The sequence below is a fragment of the Lactuca virosa genome, chromosome 9 (genome assembly GCF_052849685.1).
Source record: "Lactuca virosa cultivar CGN04683 chromosome 9, Lactuca_virosa_CGN04683_v6, whole genome shotgun sequence".
NCBI lineage: Eukaryota > Viridiplantae > Streptophyta > Magnoliopsida > Asterales > Asteraceae > Lactuca > Lactuca virosa.
The window spans coordinates 122,132,352-122,155,426 of record NC_136434.1 but is presented as its reverse complement, the minus strand read 5'-3'; the positions used below and the strand labels follow the sequence as shown (position 1 = coordinate 122,155,426).

The following is a 23,075-nucleotide window of genomic DNA, read 5'->3' as shown; positions in this document are numbered from 1 at the left end:
GTTTCAGTGCTGGAAAACTTGTCTTTGAACTTTTAAAAATGCTAGAGTGTTTCTCAAGAAAATCCAATATTTTCTATAGTAAATGTAATGTAATCATGTAAGTTTCTTGTCTTTGTATACGTGTATTAGTGTACTCTATGTTAGAAAATAGCATATGGTATCTGTATTTGTGTGAAAACCTTTGTATGTATATTTGAATACCATCAGTTGTAGTGTACTGTATTAGCATTTGAATAAAACCTTAGTATTAATGCCTGAAATCACCAGTTGTAGAGTAAAATAGTGTACTATAGTCGTGTTTGCACGAAAACCATGTATGAATGCCTGGTTATTACCAGCTGTAGTGTAAAGTAGTAAACCATAGTTTTATTCATGAAAATAAAACCATTGAAGTAGTGTTAATCTCGTAAACAAATGTTTTAGTTATACTGTTGTGAGTTTCATATAACCATGCTAATATGACCTAGTGGCCTCTACGACGTTCTTAGGCATCGGTAATATGACATTTGTCACCCCCAGGCATGCCTGCCTAACTGTAGCTAGCAGTTTGGGTGTGGGATTGTCAGTCCCATATAGATCTATACACAAACCTCACATTCTTCATCCGGGAGACTCTGGTTATAATTTATAGGACTTGAACCTGTACCCTGGTGGGTACCCGAAGTAGTGCCTCACAACCCTGTATTAACTAGTTTACGCATAGTGTTATAGCGTTCTCTTGAAATTGAAACTGTATGTATTACTTTGTAGTGTAAAATAATTATACTTAAATAATTATTTTAGTAGTGTATCTTTGTAGTAGTGAATTAGAGTAGTGGTTCCCAAACTATACCTATTATAGTTTTGATTGTACGTCCTTGTTTAGTGTATTGTACTTAGTAAAATAGTGTAACGGATCCCAACTATACCGACTATAGTTTAAATGTATGTTTCACAGTGAAATAAAAACATCTGCAATTTAATTGTATAAGTAATTACCCTTATGCTCGACATATTACAAAAGGGTTAAAATTTATAAAATATTTTTAGGAAGTGTAGCGAAGGCTTGTTTTGAAACAATTGCAAAGGTTTTTAAAATATTTTAAAATATTTGTATAACACAATAGTCCTTGTGTTTACTTGTATCCCCCACTAAAAATATTAAAAACATTAAAATGTAGGGGTATGAACTCACATTGAATGTGCATTGTCGTCGGAATTTAACATGTTGTAGAAACGATCCCCGGGTAAGCGTACACGCTAATAACTTTACCCTAAAAATAATTGTATTCGTCGTCATATTTAAATTAATAATTAATTAATTTAAATAGTGAATGGAATAATTAATTAAGTAAATAATACTTACAATTTAATTTGGAATGTTTGGAAATAAGGGGGGGTGATTTCGGTGGAGAAGGAGGGTGAATTCGGTGGGAAAATAGGGATAGTGTGTGTTCTTGGTGGATTCCTTGAAGATATGAAGAATATATGAAGATTTGAAGGTGGGTTTGATGAATTCGGTTGAAGATTTGAAGATGAGATGAAGATCTGGGTAAAATTCTTATGACTTTCGAGAGAAAATTTGGCAAGAGTTCGGTGGCAAAAGTGACAAATGAATTGGGAAATCGGCTAAACACATATAAATATAGGGTGTGTTCGGCCTTAATGTGCCTCAAATTATGGGTGTTCGGTCCTTTAAGACCGAATTCCTTCATGAAATCGGTCCTAAAGTCATCAAATAGGAGAGTGTTCGGTTTCTAGTCAATGGCCAAAAGAGAATTCGGTTTCTTGGTCAAATGGAAAAGGAGAATTCGGTTTTGCCTTCTTTCATTTAGGGAATTCGGTTTTTCTTACACTCCTTAAATGGAATTCAGTTTTGAGGCATGGAATTTGATTCCATAAACCGATTTCTACATATATACATTATATAATATGGTTTCATTTAAGTTTAAGCTTTTACATATTTTCAAAGGCATAACTTTCATTTAATAATTTCTTGGAATAAAACCCACAATATATTGAGATATAATATAATTTAGCTAAGTATTAAACTTAGGTATGAATAGATGTAACTCTTTGTTTGATCTAGTGTAAGCTTTGATTGAACTAGTGTGAATTTCATTGACTTTTATTGACTCAAAACAACGGGTTGCTACAAAATATCACAATTGCTATCTCCTTAAAATCTAGTTAATGAAAGCGTTTCCTCACAATCATTTTAATGAATTGGAGAGAAACCTTGAGACACTTAGATTTTATTGTGTATGTGTTCCTATCCATGTGAGTTTGTTATAACCATAATCACCAGACAAGGTTAGTGAAAAACCAAACTCATATGGACTGAACTTGTTCAATCTTAATTTCTTGCCACCTGGCAGCACAAGGGCCTACCATTGTTTCCAAGTTGTTATGCAAACAATTGAGTACTCATATAACTCACATGCATAGTCAACCAACTGGAATGGGCACAAAAATATGAATATGTCAACACGATAGGTTATAAACCTCAAGTCATGTGCTAGTGATCAACAATAGGTTTACTCTTGATTAGTTCTTGAAACTTTCAAGATCCTTAAGACTCCCATTGACCTCTTGACATATAAGACTCTCTTTGTCAATAAGCATTACTTGACAAACAAATATTTAAGAGTTAGTGCAGTTTCTTATCAAGACAAACACTTCTGACAATCGGTCTTAGTTGATCTTTGTTTTATCCAAAACATCACAACTTACCAATTTCAAATGTACAAGAGTAGAAAACATTTTATTCTACATTTGATAAGTGTTATAAACCTTTCTTAAGATTATGTCACTCAAGGCACAATCTTGGAGTATGACTCTAAGACTTGATTTTGGAACGAAGTATGACTCATCTTCTTGATTTAAACCATTTTAACAATTCCCGATACCTCTCCTTGGCCATACAAATGTACAAAGGTGTCCTTAGAGGATCAATTGTGATATGGTTTCATAATCATTAAGATGATCATAAAACACGATACTCAAGTACTCTCCCTTCCTTTCAGATTGGAGATACTTTTATCTTTCTGCCTAATTGATTCTTCTTATTCGTTCTGCTATACACTAAAACTTTTTCAATGATTCAGAATTACACTTAATCTTGTAAGTATAACCATATTTACTAACTTTAGTAAAACATGACGAATAGTCTTATCGTTCTTTGTGGTGGACCTGACCAGTGCACAACCAAGTGTACCTGATCCCCTAGTCATTCACTTGACTCACATATACATGTGAACAAGGAATTAGTCTTAATTTCCCAAAGATGAAGGTTCTCATTCATCACACAATACAAGTTGCATTATTCCAAGTTTCTATCCAATTGAAACTTGGGTGATGAGAATCTTTCCTTATTTGGTAAATTTAGACACTACCACAAACGAAAGAATCAAATTCATATTGCTAAAAATAGATACATACAAACATCAATTTTCAAAAATGCCATTGTAAGGAAATATAAATAAGATAAAATCAAAATTTTATTTATTTATAAAATGCGGAAAACTTGTCCTTACAATGCAAATACATATGAAAGTTATGTTTCTAAATATTCCTAAGCAATCTATCAGAACTCCTAAGCAGCAACTCAAAAATCTGATCATCGAACCATGCGATCGAAATCCATCTCTTCGCGATCAGACTCAGCATACTCTTCCTTTAAGCTTCATTTCTTGGCAGTATAAACAAACAGATTCTTTTGGAATGGTACACGGGACAATCTCAGACTTAGCCTTTCCCTTTCCCTTTCCCTTGGAAAGAGAAATCTTTTCTGGACTTCCAATGTTTCTATTGTTAATGTTCATGGAAGTTTGGGAAGTAGATCTTCCGATCAAATTTACATTACCAGTGCGCCAAATCATTGTTGATTCAGCAGCAATTAGCAAATATGTAAGATCGATAAGGGACATGTCGTGGTCTGTCATATAGTAATCTTTAATGAACTTACTATAACTTAGGAAGTGATTGAAGAACCAAGTCAACAGCCAACTTCCTTGACACAACGACTCCTAACATTCTCAGCCTGACAATGTGTGACTTCATCTCCAATACATGTGCACACACAGACCTTCCATCTTGGTGTTTGCTAGCCAATAGGGCTTGAGTGACCTTGAACTTTTCAAGTCTTTGAACTTGTGGGTTAGGGAGAATAATTGGAGGAGGTGGAGGAAGAGAAGTATGATTTTTGGGAACATTATCTTCATGAGTAAAGCTTTTTCCAAAAGATTCGGGAAGACCATAGTTGTCTGAACTAGACATCTACAATGGGAGAAATTCAAGTTAGTTGATTTAAGTCCTCAATATAACACCCAAAATGAAATATTAAGGCTAGGACCCAACACAATATTTTACAATTCGGAAGAGGGATGCCGTAATCCAATTGTAAAATATTTGAAGGTAGGTAAATGATGATTTACCAATTTCCACCATGAAAAACGAAAATGAACTTTAGGTTTTAAATGAATTGAAATTCCTAGATTCTTTGAGATTCATTGAACTTTTCAATGGCATGTTTAAATCTCGATTATGCCCTTTAAGTTTGTGACTGGGATGCCGAGGATCACAAACAGGGTGTGAATAACCATGCAAATTAGCTTGGTACACTCAATGTTACAAATCATCCAATCAATGTGTCGGTTAACCACACACGCTCCATTAATCCATGATTAACACCAAGCTACCCTTTGCCACACATTGTCAGTCCCAAATTTGTGTGCCGGTTAACTACGCACGCTCCAATAACGAATTAACAAGGTGCAAGGTGCAATTTCATGGGTTAGCACCAAATTCACATTTTTCCTAAGTAACTAAGATTGGGAAATTATAAGTGTTTAGTTACTTGATATTTTCATTATACTTTTATTGAGAGTTAATGTCCTGTCCTACATGTTCGGCTAACGACCCTCCACCAGTCAAGGAAGCGGTGAGTGAGAGTGGATACCCATTAAACCACCATTTAATAGACAGTAACCTTATACCCCCTTATAGACCGGCTTCGTGAATGAGGCCTACTAACGGTAAGACTAACCTTATATATATATATATATATATATATATATATATATATATATATATATATATATATAATATTAAACTTTTAATTTTATATAGTATAAGGGTGTATTTTAAACATTAAAATATTACGTGGTTTAATCTTTTAATTAAACTAGACTTTTAATTTAATTAAACTCAAACCATATAATTATGGATTTATTAATACTCTTTTAATTAAACACTTTAATCAATTTAATAAAGTCCATAAGGTGTAATTGAACTATTCAAAGCATCTAGGTTATTAAAAATTCAAAATTAAAACTATTTAATTAATTTTTTTTAAGTTATGAAACAAAGAGTTGCATCTTTGAAACCTTTTAATTACTATATGTTTTAGAATTCAATATGTTAAATTAAAACTTTTTAATTAAACTTTTCAAATTCCAAAACTTGAGGCTAAGTTTTGAAACTCTTCAAAACCCTTCATTTCCATAACCTATGAGTTTAATGTTATTTTAATGGATGAGACTTTTCATGTTCCATAACTTGAGGACAAGTTATGGAACTCATTAAAACATTTAGACCAATTTCAACAAATAAAATTATCATATAATTCATGATTGATCTAACTAAACTCATAAAGCAAAATAATATCAAATCAACAATTTACAAGTAACTTTGTTTATCATATAACCAACAATTATCTTAAAACTTTGACAATTATCTTTTCATTGGATGAGTATAATCACTACCATATCAGAAAAAAAAGATTTTATGATGCAAAACAGTTTGTGGTAGCGATCCTAATCCAATATAGGCTAAAAACCCGAAAATCTGCCATCTGCCAGTACAACTCGTCGAGCCAGGCTTTGGACTCATCGAGTTCATCAATGGACTCGGCGAGTTCAGCTTGGCAAAATGCCTTTTTCAGTTTGCTTCAACTTTGAACAATGAACAATGCAACTATATAACAGAAAACTACCTATGACTCTGATACCACTGTTGGGTTTTGTGTACTATAACTCTCCTATGGTGCACATACAACCCTAATAGCTTTGGATCTAAGTTTTCTCTAGTTATACATACAATAAAATTCCAAAGCATGAAGCCTACAAGGCTACAACTAACATACAATTTTGGTACATGAATCATAAAATCAAGTTAGAAAAATACCTCTTTATTGTAGCTTGTAGTTTTGGCTTTTCAAGAGCTTAGCACCTCAAGTGTGATGCCTCAAATGGTTCACAAACACCATGAACAAAGGTGGACTTTTAGAGAGAGGCTAGACACTCCAAAATCGACTATAATTCTCTTAGAATACTTAGGTGGGCCGATTTTGGCTAAGGGGTAACATTTATATAGTGTAGGATTCCAAGGGTCATGGGTAAACCCTAATCCATACACTTAGGTTATGATCCATATCTCATGTGGGCTAACTCTTCATGGATACTTACACAAACTTAGCCCAACATGGATCAATAGCCCTATATATATATATATATATATATATATATATATATATATATATATATATATATATATATATATATATATATATTACTGATTTACATAATCAGTCCCCGTTAATTTAATTAGTCTCTTTTGATCACTAAATTAATTCTTGATCAATACTAATTAAATATTATGATTTCTCAATTAATATATTATACTTATAATATATTAGTAAATCATAAATAACCTCTTTCTCAATTATCCATCCTATCAGATTGTTATGGTGAAGGCAACCCAAATGGACCATGCTACTCTCGGGTCAAGTACATACCAATTATAGTTATGGGCTTCGACACCTAATCCAACAGCTTAGTCGTCGGCTGCGACTGTACTGCCCTCCAATCTCTCACCTGGGTCTCCCTCTCCTCCCTAGCTTGGGTATCCAGCTCAATATCTCTCCTCCTGGAATTGGTCTGCAGCTCAGCCAATGTCCGATATGAAGTGTTTGCCACAAACTCATGGATATCTCTTATCAGAATACTCAAATAACGACTCACACGTTCCTGCTAATTAGACACGTGCTCAGGGCAGAACAAGGCCCTCTCATGAAACATCCAGGTGATCTCAGTCACCGTCTCTATCTTCTGCTTGAGAGATAGGAACTCCTGGGCCAACCTCTCTCTTTCAACCACTGGAACAAACTCTTCACTGAACATCTCAATAAACTTCTCCCAGGTCACTACAGAATGCTCTGCAATAGTATAATCAGTTGTGAAAAACTTCCACCAATCCATCGCTCCCAAGCAAAGCAGGTTCAGCGTGAAACAAACCCTCACATTCCTCAGACAGGAGCAAGTGTAAAAACTTCCCTCTAAGTTAGATATCCATGTCATAGTAGCAATCGGATCCCAGGTCCCATCAAACGCGGGTGGCTTTGTGTTGTTGAATTTTGGTACCACAACGAATCACCCCCATGCGGTCTCGCAGCACCAATAGTTGTAGTGGCTGCGGCAGCGGCAGCCTCAGTGACGGTGACATAGCGCTCATCGAAAGTCTCAATCAGCGTGGTCTTGATAGACCCAAACATCTCGAGGATAGCCCCTTTGATTTCTATGGCCACCTCAACGGCAACAATCCTGCGAATCTCATCATCATTGGCACTCGACCTCTCAGGGTCACTAGAGCCTAAACCTCGGGTAACCACCATACTGAAACACACAAGAAAAACCATTAGAAATCAGGCTAAAGCGCATACACCAACACCCACACACTCATACAAGTTCCTTAGTTCCTTAAGATTCCTTCTTGAGCCGCGTACGCATCTGGTGCTTGTAGTAGTACAGGCCCAATACTACCTTCCACACCAACCCATATTTGTCTCAAGTCATCGTCTCGAGACCCTAAGTCACAAGGACTCTATTTCCTCATATCAGCTATAGACTTGCCTGGCTGGTTCCTTAGAACCACGACTAAGCATCTAGACACTAAATCTAGACTACTCCCTAGCACTGCTCCGCCTCATAAGACCTCTGTTGTCCTCACTATTTGCTTCGCGCATGCCAATTTTACACAATATGAGACTCGATAGACATTCGAATAAATGATTCTACCTCAAATCTACAATCAAACAAGGAATAGGAAGTAATGCTAAATAAGGCATTCTAAGACTAAAAAATCCTAACTATGTAGAATTATATAGCATCCTCTAAACAATTAGCAATGACAGATTTAATCTCATAAGAATTAACTCCTAGGCTAAACGCATCACAAATTAGGCAACACTATCACACCATTCTTGCAGGATCCTTAGCCTACCACTAGCTAGAATGTAATTCTATCGGCTCATAAAATATCAGCTCTACACTACTCATATTATAAATTCAGGTATATTTGTAAAATACCGCTCGAGCTCTGGTTGATTGTACACACTGCTTCACTGGGTGTTCCTCCTGTAAAAATCTTCATTTATTTGATAAGTTCTTTTTATAAAAATATTCAGATCCTTAGTTTGAGTTTGGAATTACCCTGAGGTTAATCCAAGTCCCTCAAACCAGGGCTTTGATACCAAATTGTAACATCTCAAATTTTAAACCAATTTTTTCATTTTTAATTTTACCAAAACCAAGTTGCACAAACCATGTCATAAAAAACATAAGTGTCTAAAATAAACATCATCACAAAATATCATAGTATCTCAAACTGTCACAGTAACAAATCTTTCAACGAGTGTGTACAATCAGACCTTCGCCTTCCCGTGGTCCTCAAAAGTACATGAAACACATAAATCAACAATTGTAAATACGAAGCTTAGTGAGTTCCCTGAAATTCCACCTATAACACAACATAAAATAAACAATTATGAGTTATCAGCACCCCTGGGGACTATCAACAGTCCCAGCGGGCAACAACACGCCCTATGGGTTATCAACAACCCTGGAGACTATCCGCAGCCTCAGTCACACATACACAGTCTAATGTAAGATATCAGTTAGACCCAGTTGGTCTCCACAAATACAACTATTCTACCACACAGGTAAGAGTAAGTGAGAAAAAACACATGATACTAATGACAGCTAAATCTCTCACCCGAACTGTCGAAACTAGACTCCGCTTAATCAACAAAATAATTAAATCTAATTAATAATTATGGTCCATAACTCAACTCGCAAGTCCAAATCCCACAACTAAGTCCCTAAAGGGAAAAAGACCATTTTGCCTTCCCAAGGTCCAAAACCCTAATTCTTGGCCAAAGGTCAAAAGTCAACGAAATTCAACTGCCCAGCGCGTACGCTAGGCGTACTCTCTCTTACGCGGGGCGTACAAACCGATCAACGGCCCATCAGGGACAGAACTGGCTAAGCGGCGCGTAGCCAGGAGTACGCAAGACGTACTCTTCCTGATCCAACTTCATCAACTTTCATGTCTTAATCCATTAAGAAACCTATCTCAATTTCAGATCTGACCATCCTAGGGAGTCTTAACCCATAAAGTCATCGACTTTACGCCTTTGCATGGCTAGAAAGGACCCAATGCAACAAACTTTAACATACATCACACTCTAAGTCACTTTACTTATGCATGGGCCAAAGGAAATGATCAAGTGTAATATCCATAAAATTCATGAAAAAATTAAACTGTTAAAACAACCCACAAAACATCATTGTTTACAATTTAGTTTTCAAAACATGTTTAATATCAGAGTTTTCTGAAAATCATGAATCAAAACACGAGGAGGTGCACGATCACGCCTTCTCCTCCCCACGCTTATCTGAGGTACCTGAAACATAACCCAAAACTGTAAGCCAATGCTTAGTAAGCTTTCCCCCAAAGTACCAACACATACAAACATATAACAGTAACAAACATCATGCATACAAAGCCTTCAACATGACTGGACTGCCTCGTAGGGCCTACAGTCTATCTGGACCGCTCTCCCGGGCCTTCAGCCTGACTGGACCGCCTCGCAGGGCCTACAGTCTATCCGGTCCGCCCCGGGTGTCTTGGCCTTCAGAACAAAGCAGGATTGCCTCAACCCAACCAACCATTACATGTCGACATATACGTAACTAAAAACATTTAACCAAACATCAAACAAACAGACAAATTCACATATCACAACCGCATGCTAACATCCTATCTACCAGGGTACAGATCTAACAGTTCACTACAGTACACAATCATATGATAAACCAGGATAACAATCCAAAGGGCCGACCTTTGGTGCCTTCGACCTGAAAGTACAGTGAAGAAAACTCACCTCGCAGCTGAACATAACTTATGAGGCCCAACTCTGAATCTCAGCTCTCTACACAATACATATATCCACCAAGTGACCAATTCCATCAAAATCTTAAAATACCCAAAACGCCCTCAAAGTCAAACTTGGTCAAACTCAAATTCAACTGGTCAAACCCACTAAACCAACTGAGTAAACCCATCCGAGTCAACTCAACCGAGTCAATTCAACCAAGACAACTTAACAAGGGATGACTCATGTGAGTATGCAGGGCGTAACCCAAAGGTACGCTAACCGTACACGAAGCCTCGCATTGACCAGCTTACGGGGTGGCTGACCGAGTATGCGGGTTGTACTCCCACCTACGCGGGGCGTAACCTTGCAAACTCCAAAACTTCATTAAATGCTTAATGACTTAAGCACTCAAGCCCATACTTCAGATCTATGGTCCAAATGCACCCTAGAGTCATAAAGTCTCCAACTTTATGACTTTACACATCCACAAAGTCCTTAACACAAGGTCTTAATCCATTAAGACCTTCTACAAGATGCACGGGGCAATTCTAGCCACTGGGACCTCATTTTTATGGCTTAGGACCCTTCCTAAGGTCTGGAAGGACAGCTCAAAATGACAATAACCAAACATGCACAAAATGGGACCTTTGGGACAAGAAAAGCAACATAAAACTCCCAAAAATAGGATCTAACAACCAAGACATATACCTTGTAGAGCTTCACAAGAGGGCAAATATCTCATATTCACAAGCTTGCTTCCACTTCAAGGCTTCTTGATGCAACTTCTTCTTCCTTTAACACACCAAAAACACACTCTTGAGCTAAAAACAAACACAAAGGGGATAGGGTTTTACAAAAACGTCTCAAAGGATGTGGAGGCTGAAAAGGTGGAGAGAAATGAGCCATAAGGATGCTTAAATACCTCCCAAACCCTAAAATTTAGGGTTTCCTCCTGACATTAGTACGCCCAACGTACTAGGGCGCACCTTAGTACGCTCAGCGTACCCTCATGTATGCTTAGCTTACTCCTCTTGCCCAAAATTACAATATTGCCACTAGGGCTTCAAGGCACCTTCTCTTGGACTTAGGGACCAAAATTTCATATAATAAAATTATAGGGATGAATTTAGAAATACTTGAACATCATGATGTTACAATTCAACCATTTTTATGAATCTACAAGGCCTAAAATGCATGAAAGGACATCTAATATTCTCTGGAATGCCCCAAACTCATAAAGGTCCAAACTTTAGGACAAAAAGCTCATAAAATCAACCATGGAGATCAAAAAGGAAACTCATCAAGGTATAAACTTTATACCTAAAAAAGATGCACAATGGGGAGTAGTTTCTGGATCTACAAGCTTGCAAGTAACACCTCCTTCTTCTCTAGCCTCATTCTTCAACTAATATCCACTAAAACCACTTAATAAGCTCTCAAACTCTCATAAACAAGCTTAGGCTTGAGATTAGGGTTTATACGGGAACGATGGCTGATAAGAAATGTCCACGGGAGGTATAAGGTGGTTTAAATAGGGAGCAACCCTTAAAAATTAGGGTTTAAGGACTGGGCTAGTACGCCCGACATACTACACGTACGCCCAACGTACTAGAAGGGCTTTTGTGCTTCTGAATCTCACGAGTACGCAATACGTACCCTCATGTACGCCCAACATACTGGCTAATATGCGAAACTTTTACCACAAGGGACCAATTATGCAACTTTGATAAAGTTAAGGGCTAAAAATGATAATACCTGGATGTTACAATTTGTTTCTTTTGATAGCTCATGTTTATGCTTGAAATTGTATTTGAAGTTGAGTTTTTAATATCATGCATAATGTTATAGTTACCTTTTATTTTACACCAACGGGTAAATTACTTCATAACTAAAATTGCCTTTATCGATCTTATGCCCATTAGGTATTTGTTGTAATGCCCAAGTGAATATCATAAATCTAATTCATGTTTTTCATTTGTAAGTTGATCTATCGTAATAATTTTTTTATATAAGGTATGCCTTTATCCGATTTTTTTTAAATAAAAAAGTTTAGTCTGTAATGCATCAAAGTATAAAGAAATCATTATTTGATTAGCAAATTAACATATTTTTTATGGCTTTGTCAAATTTGTAGCTTCACAATTTGTTTTAAAGATTAAATCTAACAATTGTTTGAAACTTTAAAAATGATATTATCTTTTATTCTTTTTGTTTAATATTTTTCTTGATTTCTCACTTTGCATGTTCAAAATTTTTGTAAAATGAATGAAGAGAAAATAATTTATATCAAACTTACTGGACATCATTAAGCATTAAAAAAATACCAAAACAAAGTCTTTTCTCTCTCACGAGCATTAATGATCACAAATTGTAAGTTTTTTTTCTTTTTCTTTTTTATATGAATTTTGATAATTTGACATTTGAAGGGCCTAGTTTTCTCTGTTTCCCATAGGACTATTATCGGTTTAGAACGACCCTATGTTTGTGGCTTTGTCTGTGTCAGTGTGGTATGAGTGGTTGTGGGTATGCATCGTGTTTGTGTGATAAGTAAAAATGTAAGTATGTTGCTATAATAGGTGGGAATTAAAGTACTAAAGTTTTTTAAGAGGTTGCGTATTTGGCATGTTGTAACACTCGTTTCAGGTATCAAATTACTTTTAGAATTTTAGGATTTTAGGTTGGAACTCGACGATTTAAGGAGCTCCAACTCGTCGAGTAGAGATCATTTATGAGGACGCGGGACTTAGAACCTACTCGACGAGTCGGAAGGCCCCGACTCGACGAGTAGGCGCTGTAAAGAAAAACCCTAATTTTCAGGGGTTTGCACCCTATTTAAGGAACTTATGGATCATTTGTGGCCTCCCTTACCGTCCTAACTGCCCAGAGAAACCCTAGTTCGAGCCTTATACCTCCTTGAGTGTGTGTGAGAGCCTTGGTGAGTGATTTTGGTGTGGTTGTGAAGGATTTTGAAGGTTGAAGAAGGTGGAGTAGGGAGAGGAGCAGTAGATTCGACATCTACTCTGTATTAGCAACCATCTTGAGGTATAAAGTTGCTACCTTGACCTTTATTTGTTTAGATCTCATTTATGAAAGAATATGGTCACTTTTGGGGCAAAATGATGTCATATTCGGATTTGGACTTGTCATGAGGATATGGTTCCAGATCTAGACACCTTGAGACCCTCATGGACATAAAGTTGTCCATTTTATCCAGTTTAGGCTCTTCTCCATGCACTAAACCTCGTAGAAACCTTGGTTTTAGTGTTTTAGCCTTGAGAGGCCTTGCATGCACGTAAAGTTTGCAACTTTATGTGGTAACTACACCATAAGAGGTTGGATTTGTAATTTAGAGCCATGGATTCCACTAGAAAGGACTGGACACAAAAAGGACTGAAGGTACTCGACGAGTTGCTTAGCCAACTCGACGAGTCGGGTAGGGTTTACCCGTTTTTGGGATTCAGAGTGATTTCGGTGACGGATTAGAGTTTTCGGTCTACATGAGTTTTCGGTCTTCTGGACATTAAGGAACTTGAAAAGTTACTCAGGTAACTCGACGAGTTGACTCAGGATTTCGGTTGTATAGACTCTGAAGGAACTCGACGAGTTGGGGTCAACATGGACTGTTGACCTTGACTGTTGACTTGGACTTTGACCATGGTTGACCAAGTTTGACCATAAGGGTATTTCTGGTATTTCGGGATTTTGACAAGTTAATCACATGATGGTTATAAGCAGTTGAGTTGGAGCTGCGCGTTGGGGCTTATCTGATCTTATCTTATCAGTTCAGCATTTTGAGAAGGTGAGTCTTCTTACCATACCAATGGGTCCAAGGCACCAAGGCCGGCCCATTCTATGATATGTATATATATATATATATATATATATATATATATATATATATATATATATATATATATATAGTTGATTGGATGATATGTCGCTATGACACTTGTATGGAATACCCCAGGGGGTTCCCGTGGCAATATGTTAAGAGTATGAGGAGGTTCCTATGGCATTTGGTATAATTCCTTGGAGTGTTTCCACGGCTTCCTAGTAAGTTTAAATGTTTAGTTAGTATGATATTTCTATGATTAGGGAAGACCGTGTGGAGGTTCCCACGGCAGTGAGCCAAGACCACGTGGGGGTTCCAGTGGCGGCTATTAAAGACCACATGGGGGTTTCCAGTGGCACTTGGTGTAAGCCCTTGGATGGTTTCCACGACATCCCTATATGTTTATATGCATGGCTTATGTGATTTATGTAGCTTTATAACTAATATGTTATATGTGATTTATGTGGATTGTGTGGGGTATGCTCTGGGGAACTCACTAAGCATTAGCTTACAGTTTGTTGGTTTGTTTCGGGTACTTCTGAGCCTAAGGGCAAGGGCAAGGCTTGATGGCGCGGCATGCACTCTCATAGGCGTTTTTATGGGACACTCTGATATTTGAAATAAAATTTGTTGATGTGTGAATTTGAAAACAATTGTTCTTGAAATTTTATGGTTGATTGGAAATGTTTTGATTATTTAAAAAGGAAAAAATTTCTTTGAAAATTGGGTCGTTACACATGTGGCTTTTATTTGTTCCGGACCATATCTCATCTTATCAAGGTTCTGACATAGGCACAGATTTTGGTGAACACAATGTTGTCATATTGACTAATGCACTTTAGGCAACATGCACATTGCTATTCATTCGTATTTAATATTTCTTTGAAGTATATACTTAGTTCTCATTTCACTTGGATCTTAGAGGTTTGGATCTTGATTTGGGGTTCGAAGGGAATTTGGAAGTTTAATTTTCGGCAACACACTTTCAATTAATTCTGTTATTAGAACATTACATACATACAACCACATATACAAAGATACTCTGCTCCTTCAACGTTGTTGGTGCAAGAAATACTTAGGTACTTTTCTTAATTCATTAATTTAAGAACCATTCTTTCATTTTTTTTTCCATTATAGCATAAATAGCAATTGCACTTTCATTTCTTTGACATTTTACAGTTAAATGGTGTAACTGAAGGATGTCATTATGTACACATTAATATAAATACGTCGCTGTTTATTGCATGTAGCTCTATATTTCATAATTGTTGTAGTTAGCCAAATGAATTAATGCATCTTTATGGAGAGATTTTGTCCTGATTTAGGTTTGTGTTCAGGTTTTTGTTCTTCCGGTTGTCATTACTAATTTTATGTTATATATAAAACATGGGAATTAGGTTAGTGAAACAATTCAAAGAGCTTCAGCTTAGGCATCCTTGAACTCTCCTTTTAATCGAAACAGATCTTACGATCCATTATCTTGCACCAACACATGTTAAATGGTTATTGTTGTTTTGGGGATATTGATATCAGAGAGCAGCAAGGAGGATTGATAACTAGAGGTGTCACAAAAGAATTTTAGGATGACAGAAGCTTACTTTATTTATTAAAGATTATTTAGTGGAATTAAATTTATGGTGCTGTTTATTTTTTCAAAGTGAAAACAATTGAAGTCTGCGGACCACATCTACAACCCTATGTAGTAGAAGAGGTGAACCAAACAGTTGTAGTATGTAATAAAAAGTTTGTTTGTTTTTTAACCTCTACAGACTGCTGCAATAAACTGAAATTAACTATACAATAGTTGAAAATAAATTTAAATAAAAAATTTATTTAGTTTAATCATATGCAAATCAAATATAAAGATCATTATGATGATATGATTTTTAAAGAGGTTTATATAAAAGAATTAAACATAATATTTTCTAAATAACAATAAATAAAATTGTTAACTTAGCTAAAAACATGTTCATTTTGTTAAAATTTTGAAGATGGTGATTATTTTTCCGGTTAACTTCAATAAATTTGGTAATTTTAATGATTAACTTTATAATTGATTAATATTTGGTTATAGACAATATAACACAAAAATATTTATATGAAATTTACCAAATGGTTTTGAAATTATGTAAAATATACTTCAATTGTTTATAATATTCTTCAAATATTTTTAAAATAGTAAATATATTGTTGAAAAAAATTAAAACAAATCTAAATTGAATAATATAACTTAAAGTAAGTGAGAAGTGGTTTGAAGATGATGACCTAGTTCTGCGCCACACAGCACACGCGCAACAGTTTTTAAGTTAGAAGTCGTCCAAAAGACAAACAACTGCAAAATCCCAAGTGTTGCGCGTGTGTTGCACGGCGCGGCAAGAAGAGGTCAGAAGTGGTTTTTCTGAAAAAACAAACAGCACCTATATGTTTTGTTTCTATGAGTTACGTTAAGGGCATGGTTTTCCTTTTTTTTTCTTATGGGAAGTTTTAATCTTAGTGAAACATAGAAACACGTCATTATACATCCAGCGCAATTCAAAGTTTGTGATTTAGATATTTTGCATTAAAGATTGTTTAGTGGAATTACCATGAGATTTTTAGACTTTTGAATATTGATTCATGCATATAAGGTACAACATAATTGAACTATCATACAAGTAAATAAGACATATATTTTTTATGTGAATGAATCAATTTATTACATTCTTTTTTTAATGTTTGAAAACATCTACTAATTAGTTTTGAATTTATTTTTAAATTTTGAACTTCTTCACAATTTATATCCCGTGGTGAGTAAGAGATAAACTAATTTACAAAAAAGTAAGACTTTTTTTTACAAATTTTGTCGACATGATAAACCTGTTATATAAGTCTCTTTTTAACTTATAACAAATAGTTTGTGCATTAAATAGAACCAACTAAAATTTACAAAATAAAAAAAAAAAATCTCAAAATAATCGCATAAGTGAAAAAAATTTAAATATGAAACAAAATATGGCTAATATATTTTAAGGGTAATAAATTTATCTGGTGTATACATTTAGATTTAATTTTTAAATAATATATGTCTGTAAATATCATTTTGTATTTTATTAATATTTGTCTCTAACTATATACAAACATATTTGTCTATTTAGATGCCACGTGTTTGACTTGGGTGGGACAACACATTGTTAAGATACAACGAGTGAGATCACAAGATGAATATAAATGAATTAACATAGTACAAGTTTCAACGAACGAAAAAACACAATAAATAAATTCAGTTAAATGAATTAACACAAAACAATGGTGAGAGTTGAATGAATAACAACAGACACTACACAACGATGCAAATTCTCCAACACCCGATTTTAACACAACACCAAGACAAACAATAAAGAACTTGGGAAGAACTTGTTAAATCCTAAAACCCTAATCATGTGAAATTAAATAAATAAAATTTTGAAAGAAATGGTTTTTGTGGCCACTAAAACGACACATGTCAATCTATGAACAATTTGAAAAATAAAGTTGAGATTTAAAACGTACTGCTGCTTTCACTAGCGGAGATCGAAGGCCCTTCGGTTTTGACAAGATGAGAACCATTTCGGTTACTGATGTCAAGACCCTGGAACCGCCCAAGTGGATCCTGCTGCAATGTGTCTGAGAGAGCACCGCCATGGGTGGCGGCAAGTAGCGGGTGGTGGCGGTGGTTTGACATGTTTGACTGGTGGTATTTTTGTGGATCGGATTGGTTTTGGTTTGTGAAGAAGTTTGGTTGGTTATAAGGAGCATGATGCATCCCTAGATTGTATCCATCTGAACAACTTGCTATTTCTCCAGTTGCAACTCTCAGCCTTTCCACTTCCTGCTTCAGTGCCTCATTCAGAGCTGTGTTTTAGAAATAATTCATAAAAATGGATCACTCAATCTGTTAAAATTTGGCTAAAATTCAAAAGACGTAATAGTCCACATTAATTGGAAAAGAAAGAGTAAAAGAAAATGTGGAGTGGGATTCATGCTTATCAAAGGAGTCCAAGTTTTGGTTCCAAAGTGGTCCAATCAAATGTACTTAATTTGATTCTTTCTTTCTTTCTTATTTTGTTTCAAAACACCGAATTGTGTGAGTCAGATTTGAAGGTACGAGTGTACTTAGGGGTGACTTTAGAGATTAGTCTATGTGATTGTAATAATTTACCATAAATAAATTGGAGGTGACTTGAGAGATTAGTATATATGATTATAACAATTTACCATATAGTAAATTTTTCTGTGAGTATACTTGGGGGTAGCTTTATAGATTAGTCTATGCGATTGTAATAATTTACCATAAATAAATTGGGGATGGCTTGAGAGATTAGTATATGTGATTGTAACAATTTATCATATAGTGAATTTTTCTCTGCTTACGGAGTTTCCAAGTATATTCTTGTGTTTACTTTTCTTGTTGGGTGGTTTTTCCCGACATAATTTTTCCAGGTGTGGTATTGCTTGGAAACTTACCATCACGTAACTGAGCTTGTTGTTCCATAGCCTGTAATCGGAGCTTAAGCTCCGTGTTTTCAGATGAAAGGCCGGTTGTATCCCTCTGTACAAGGAAAAATATAAGTCCAAAAGTTAAAGTAAAACGCGTATTAGAAAGTTGTGAAAGTATCAAAAGAATGACCTGAAACAGAGTTAACTGTGCTGAAAGGGTGGTTGCTTCTGTTTGTAGGGTCTGAACTTTTCTCTCAAGTTCGGATATATAGCGTGCTTTCCTCTCTTTTGATCGAGCAGCAGATTGTCGATTGGCTAAAATCCTGTATGCTACAAAGCATAAGATGATCTGACATTCTCAAACCCAGATTGTCGAGCAGCAGATTACTCATAGATTATGATTTAAATTTGAAATCTTGTTGTTCTTACAAGATTTCCTGGTTATTAACAAAGTAAAGATTTAATACATGCACTTTCTCAATACAGTGAATCATGCTTTATGTTTCAAAAAGTTATGACATTAAAGTAGATCAAGTCCATTTACAAAAAAAATAAAAGAAAAAAAACCTTTAAGAAAAGGCACATTAAATATAAATATCTTAAAGATCTTTATAATTCCTCAAGACTAATGAACAGAAAAATTAAAATCAGAATCAAGAGCAATACTAATACGAAATTAGAAAATTCTATTGTAATCTACAGTGACGGAATTCAAATTTTTCTCTCTAAAGATTTGGAAATGATCTGATGAATAATTCCATAAAATTAAAGAATTTGCAGGAAAAAAAAAACGAAAATTAAGATATAAAAAATGATACTTACCTCTTAGCTCGTTTAGGATCAATAGTCCACAATTCAGCAAGCTTATCAGGAGCCATTGCTTTCTTAGCTTCAATGCTTTCACTATAAAGACTCGAACTATCCATTGAATTACTATGCCGATGTCGAGGTCTGGAACTGCTCTTTTCACCGTCACCATTGTTATCCTCCGAAGCTCCACCACCACCACCACCGGAATTGCTGATCCGACCGATGTCTAGACCTCCTCCTCCGCTTCCGCCGCCGTCAGTCAAGTTGGATCCGAGCTTCTCAATGTCCATATAAGTACAAAACAAATCATCCTCAGATCCAAGCTCTTCGAAGCTTCCAGAGGGTGCATCGAAGGTGTCTGATACCAGATCTAGGTCGTCCGGTAGCCGGAAGTTGACCTCGGAGTGTGCTCGGCGGTGGTGAGATGCCCTGAACGGAAATGGAGCCGCATTCATTGGATTTGGATTGGGATTGGGAATGGGATTTGATGGATCTTGCATTGTGTAATGCGTATGATGTTCACTTGCTCTGACCAAAAAGGAAAAGGAGTGTGTGTTTAGTTATCTGTATTTATTAAAGGGAAAAAACCGTATAACTGTTTTCTGGATGCAATGTATGCATCTCGTGGACTATTTTGGGTCAAACCTATCGTTATCTGTTGAGTCTGCTTTGATTCGTTTTCAAACGGGTCGGGTTGGGTTTCTCGGATATTGATCCTTTTTTGTTATTATAAGGGTAGAGGGTGTGGCCGTGGCCTGGGACCACGGTTTGTGCCACCTGGACCGCGCACACCGCCCCCAGACTGTGGTCTTGTGCGGTTTTGGCCGCACTGCGGCTGTAGAGTACCGTGACGTGTGATTGGTTGGTGGTATTTGACTGTTTTTGACCGTTGAACGGTCATTGATCCGTGTATTTTTTTTACTCCATATATATATATATATATATATATATATATATATATATATATATATATATATATATTACCATTATTTACACAACGTAAACCAAAATCTTTATATATATATATATATATATATATATATATATATATATATATATATTACCATTATTTACACAACCTTTACACAACCTAAACCAAAATCTTTACTCTTTTCCTCAAACTTTTTTTTTGAAAAATGTCTTCTTCCAAAAGGTCCAGCAAAGAAAAAACACCAGTTAGAAACACCACCCCCCCAATACCTTCATTTGATCAACCGATTTTTTCACCTCCGTATTACCACTACGGCGGTATGTTTTCGTATTTTCCACAACAACCAGCGCAACCACTACCACAAACACTACCACTACCACAACCCGACCCAGATTTTAATCAATTTGATTTTTTGTCTCAACCCGAGTTTGTTCAACAAACACAAACACAACCAGAAACGGTCGTTTCTGATTCCGAACCGGAATTCGTTACAGAAACTCAGCCCACTCGAGCAGCAACTAAAAGAAAAGAGAAGGCGGAGACTAAATGTTGGGAACCTCTGGAAGTATTAGTTTTGGCACAATCTTGGATCGATATTTCAGAAAATGCGACGGTTGGAAAAGACTAAAAGCATGACCGCTTTTGGATTCGCGTTTTACATAGGTTCCATAAAGGAATGAACCGTGGAGAATACCGTACAAAACATCAAGTGTACTCCAAATGGGGAAAGATGAACAAGGAAATCATGTTGTTTAATGACTTGTATAACAACATGAAACGACAATGGAAAAGTGGAGAAAGCGATGAAGTGATTTTGAAGAAAGCGTTGAAAGTGTATCAAAAAGAAAATCTGAAGGCTTTCAAGTTTCTTGAAGTTTGGAATTTTTTGAAAGATAACAAGAAATGGCTGAGTAGCAAAACATCAGACGAGCATATCGACAGTGGTTCAAAACGCAGCAGAACATCTGAGTCCGACCACACTACATCAGATGCTCATGTTCAATTTGATCTAAACGAAGATGAACTTGTTCCAGTTTCACCACCTTCCCGACCAATGGGAAGAGACAAAGCAAAAAGCAAAGGCAAAGGCAACGCGTCGGATTCAGATGAGTTGAAACAAATGGGGGCCGACATGAAGAGTATAAAAGACAGAATGGACAAAATTTTGCAAATTGCTTCTGAAAGAGAACTTCGGAAACAAAGGGAGAGCGACATGCGAATATTAGCGATGGACACGTCGAATATGACCGGGGACGAACTTCAAGTTATTTTGGCGATGAAGGAGGAAGTGAAAAAACGTTACGTAAATCGTGGCTAATTTCTAGTTTTTTTTTTCAAGTTTTTAATCGTTTGGTGTGTGTGTTTTTTTTAAGTTGTAGGTTTTATGTTTCTAATTTGATTTTCTAAATTTTTAGGTTTTTTTTAAGTTAAGTAATGTATGGTATTTGTATTTTTAATTAATGAAATATTATCTTTTTAAAATTATGTTTTTTATTAAAAAAAAGTTTTATTAAATTAAAATAGTTAAAAAAAACAAAAATAAAAGAAAATAAAAGTGTGTCACCACTCCCTTGGTGTGGCAAGAAACCACACCTGTGTGGTAAAAAATGACGTGGCGCTTATGTGGCGGGGAAGGGAGTGCAGTTTCGGTGGCACCACTCCCTCCAGCCTAAGTTGCTAAATAATACTCCTTCCTATATTTATTATTCATTTTTGAATTTTGAAGTCTTCGTTCTTAAACTTGTAACCATAAATATTTTACTTTTTGTATATAATACTTGATACAAAATATACGAATGGATTATGTTTTAAATGTTTTTTCATTGTTATAAGTTTCATCAAGTAAAATATAATAGAAATAAAAATATTTAAGGTCAAAGTTGAAGAATAAAAACTTCAAAAGTCAAAAGTGGATAATAAATATGGGACGGAGGTAGTATGAAACTAGATAATAAGGGATAATATCGTAAAAAGTCTTAAGTTTTTTTGAAAATGTCGGTTTTACCTTCCGACAGATTTTTGGTTTGTTTATGTCGCAAACTTGCCATTTTTTTGTCGGTTTTGTCCTTTTTACCTGTAATAGCAGGTTTTCAGGTTACCATGAAATATTATTTGCGAAAAAGCCCTTAAGTTTACACATATTTTGCAAAAAAAACCCTTAAAATTATAAATCTTAATAATGGTCTGGAATATGTTGTTAAGGATTCTCAAATTCGTATTAATGAACACGGAGTGACATTGCTTCATATAAATATTGAATGGAATAAAATCATTCATAGTAAGGTTAATATATTTCTATAGAGAGCCGTCTTGGACCGTTTTCCTACCAAAACGAACTTGTCTAGCTGCGGTATTGACATTCCTTATTCCTTATGCCCGGTTTGTAATAACAATAGAGAAGATATTCTACATGTGTTCATCGAGTGTGAAGTGACTTCCCAAATTCGTCTCAAGATAAATCGTTGGTGTGATATATACTTATTTAATCTTGTTTTTATCTGTGATTTATGTGGTTTTTTTGATTCGTTGTATATATTCATGGCGCGTAAAGCAGTTTTGGAGGTGATAATAATCACTATGTTGTGGCATTATTTCCATACAATTATTTTTTTTAAAGAAAATAAAAATATATTATATGGTTAAAAAGTTTGTGTTTCAGAAATAATAATATATCATATTTTTTTATAAAAATAAATATAGTTATACTAAGTTATTATTTCTAAAACACAAACATAAACATTTTTACACGTATAAAATATAAATATATTTGTCTAATACAAACATAAACCTTTTAAACATATAAAATATAAATATATTTGTCTAATACAAACATAAACCTTTTAAACATATAA

At 35.3% G+C, this 23,075-nt stretch overlaps 1 protein-coding gene across 1 annotated transcript; it reads right to left on the bottom strand.

Annotated features, from left to right (window-relative positions):
• Positions 1-17,262: 17,262 nt before the first annotated feature.
• LOC145137920 (transcription factor RF2b-like) lies at positions 17,263-19,873 on the bottom strand. Its single transcript, XM_079072060.1, has 4 exons — positions 19,305-19,873; positions 18,673-18,805; positions 18,510-18,594; positions 17,263-17,897 (listed from the first exon to the last, which is right to left on the bottom strand). Exons 1-4 carry the CDS (start codon positions 19,790-19,792, stop codon positions 17,545-17,547), a joined length of 1,059 nt encoding a protein of 352 aa, XP_078928186.1. The 5' UTR covers positions 19,793-19,873; the 3' UTR covers positions 17,263-17,544.
• Between the last annotated feature and the right edge of the window lie 3,202 nt (positions 19,874-23,075).